This window comes from Sinocyclocheilus grahami, unplaced genomic scaffold, assembly GCF_001515645.1.
Source record: "Sinocyclocheilus grahami isolate Dianchi unplaced genomic scaffold, SAMN03320097.WGS_v1.1 scaffold137.1, whole genome shotgun sequence".
NCBI lineage: Eukaryota > Metazoa > Chordata > Actinopteri > Cypriniformes > Cyprinidae > Sinocyclocheilus > Sinocyclocheilus grahami.
In genome coordinates this window covers 1,379,952-1,381,096 of record NW_015505316.1, presented here as the reverse complement: position 1 = coordinate 1,381,096, position 1,145 = coordinate 1,379,952, and the positions used below count along the sequence as shown (strand labels likewise).

Below are 1,145 nucleotides of genomic sequence, written 5' to 3'. Positions count from 1 at the left end.
AGAGCTTGCACAATTGGTGGCTGACTAAATACTTTTTTTTCCCCCACTGTATATTCGGAGCTTGTGTCCCCATTCCTTCACATAATGGTATGATCCTAGTCTGTCCTCCCATGTGATTAGCCACATGTGTATTTTTTTATTTTTTTGCGAAAAAATGCATAAAAATAAACCTTTTTTTATAACACTAAATTTAAAAAATGACAACACACCAACCATTCACAATTGCTAAATTGTCCTAAAATAGAAGGCTCCGGTTGAAGATTTGGCTCTCCCCAATACTTTTTTTTCCCCCACTGTATATTCGGAGCTTGTGTCCCCATTCCTTCACATAATGGTATGATCCTAGTCTGTCCTCCCATGTGATTAGCCACATGTGTATTTTTTATTTTTTTGCGAAAAAATTCATAAAAATAAACCTTTTTTTATAACACTAAATTTAAAAAATGACAACACACCAACCATTCACAATTGCTAAATTGTCCTAAAATAGAAGGCTCCGGTTGAAGATTTGGCTCTCCCCGACGGGAGTCGGCTCTTCTCGTTTGCTACAAAGAATCGGCTGGCTCGTTCGCGAACGACACATCACTACTGTGTGTTGTGACTGTGCAGATGAGATGTCGGAAAGCCGTCAGACCCATGTGACCCTGCATGACATTGACCCTCAGGCTCTGGAGCAGCTGGTGCAGTACGCCTACACTGCCGAAATTGTAGTTGGAGAGGGAAATGTGCAGGTATGTCACCTTTAGTGTCTTTTGAAGTGCATTATGTATATATCACACTCACAAAAACCCTGTTTGCTTTGTGAGGTACTACCAAGATGGGATGTTCAGACGGTTTGTGCAAACAATTTGCATCTTTGCAAATGAAGGTCTTCTGATAATTGTCCTGTTTCGAAAGAGCATATGCATACACTACCAGTCAAAAGTTTTTGAACAGTATGGTTTTTAATGCTTTTTAAAGAAGTCTCTTCTGCTTACCAAGCCTGCATTTATTTGGTCCAAAGTACAGTCAAATTTTGAAATATTTTTACTATTTAAAATAACTGTTTTCTATTTGAATATCTTTTAAAATTAAATTTATGCCTGTGATTTCAAAGCGGAATTTTTAGCATCATTACTCGTCACATGATCCTTCAGTTATCACAC

General features: G+C 37.9%; 1 protein-coding gene across 1 annotated transcript in view; it reads left to right on the top strand.

The window, feature by feature from the left end:
* The window catches only part of LOC107591126 (kelch-like protein 17), a 10,979-nt gene that overhangs the window by 1,127 nt on the left and 8,707 nt on the right, over window positions 1–1,145 (top strand). The window contains exon 2 of the mRNA XM_016280167.1: window positions 529–731. Within this exon, the coding sequence (XP_016135653.1) occupies window positions 529–731 (203 nt within the window). The remainder of the gene's footprint in view (window positions 1–528; window positions 732–1,145) is intronic.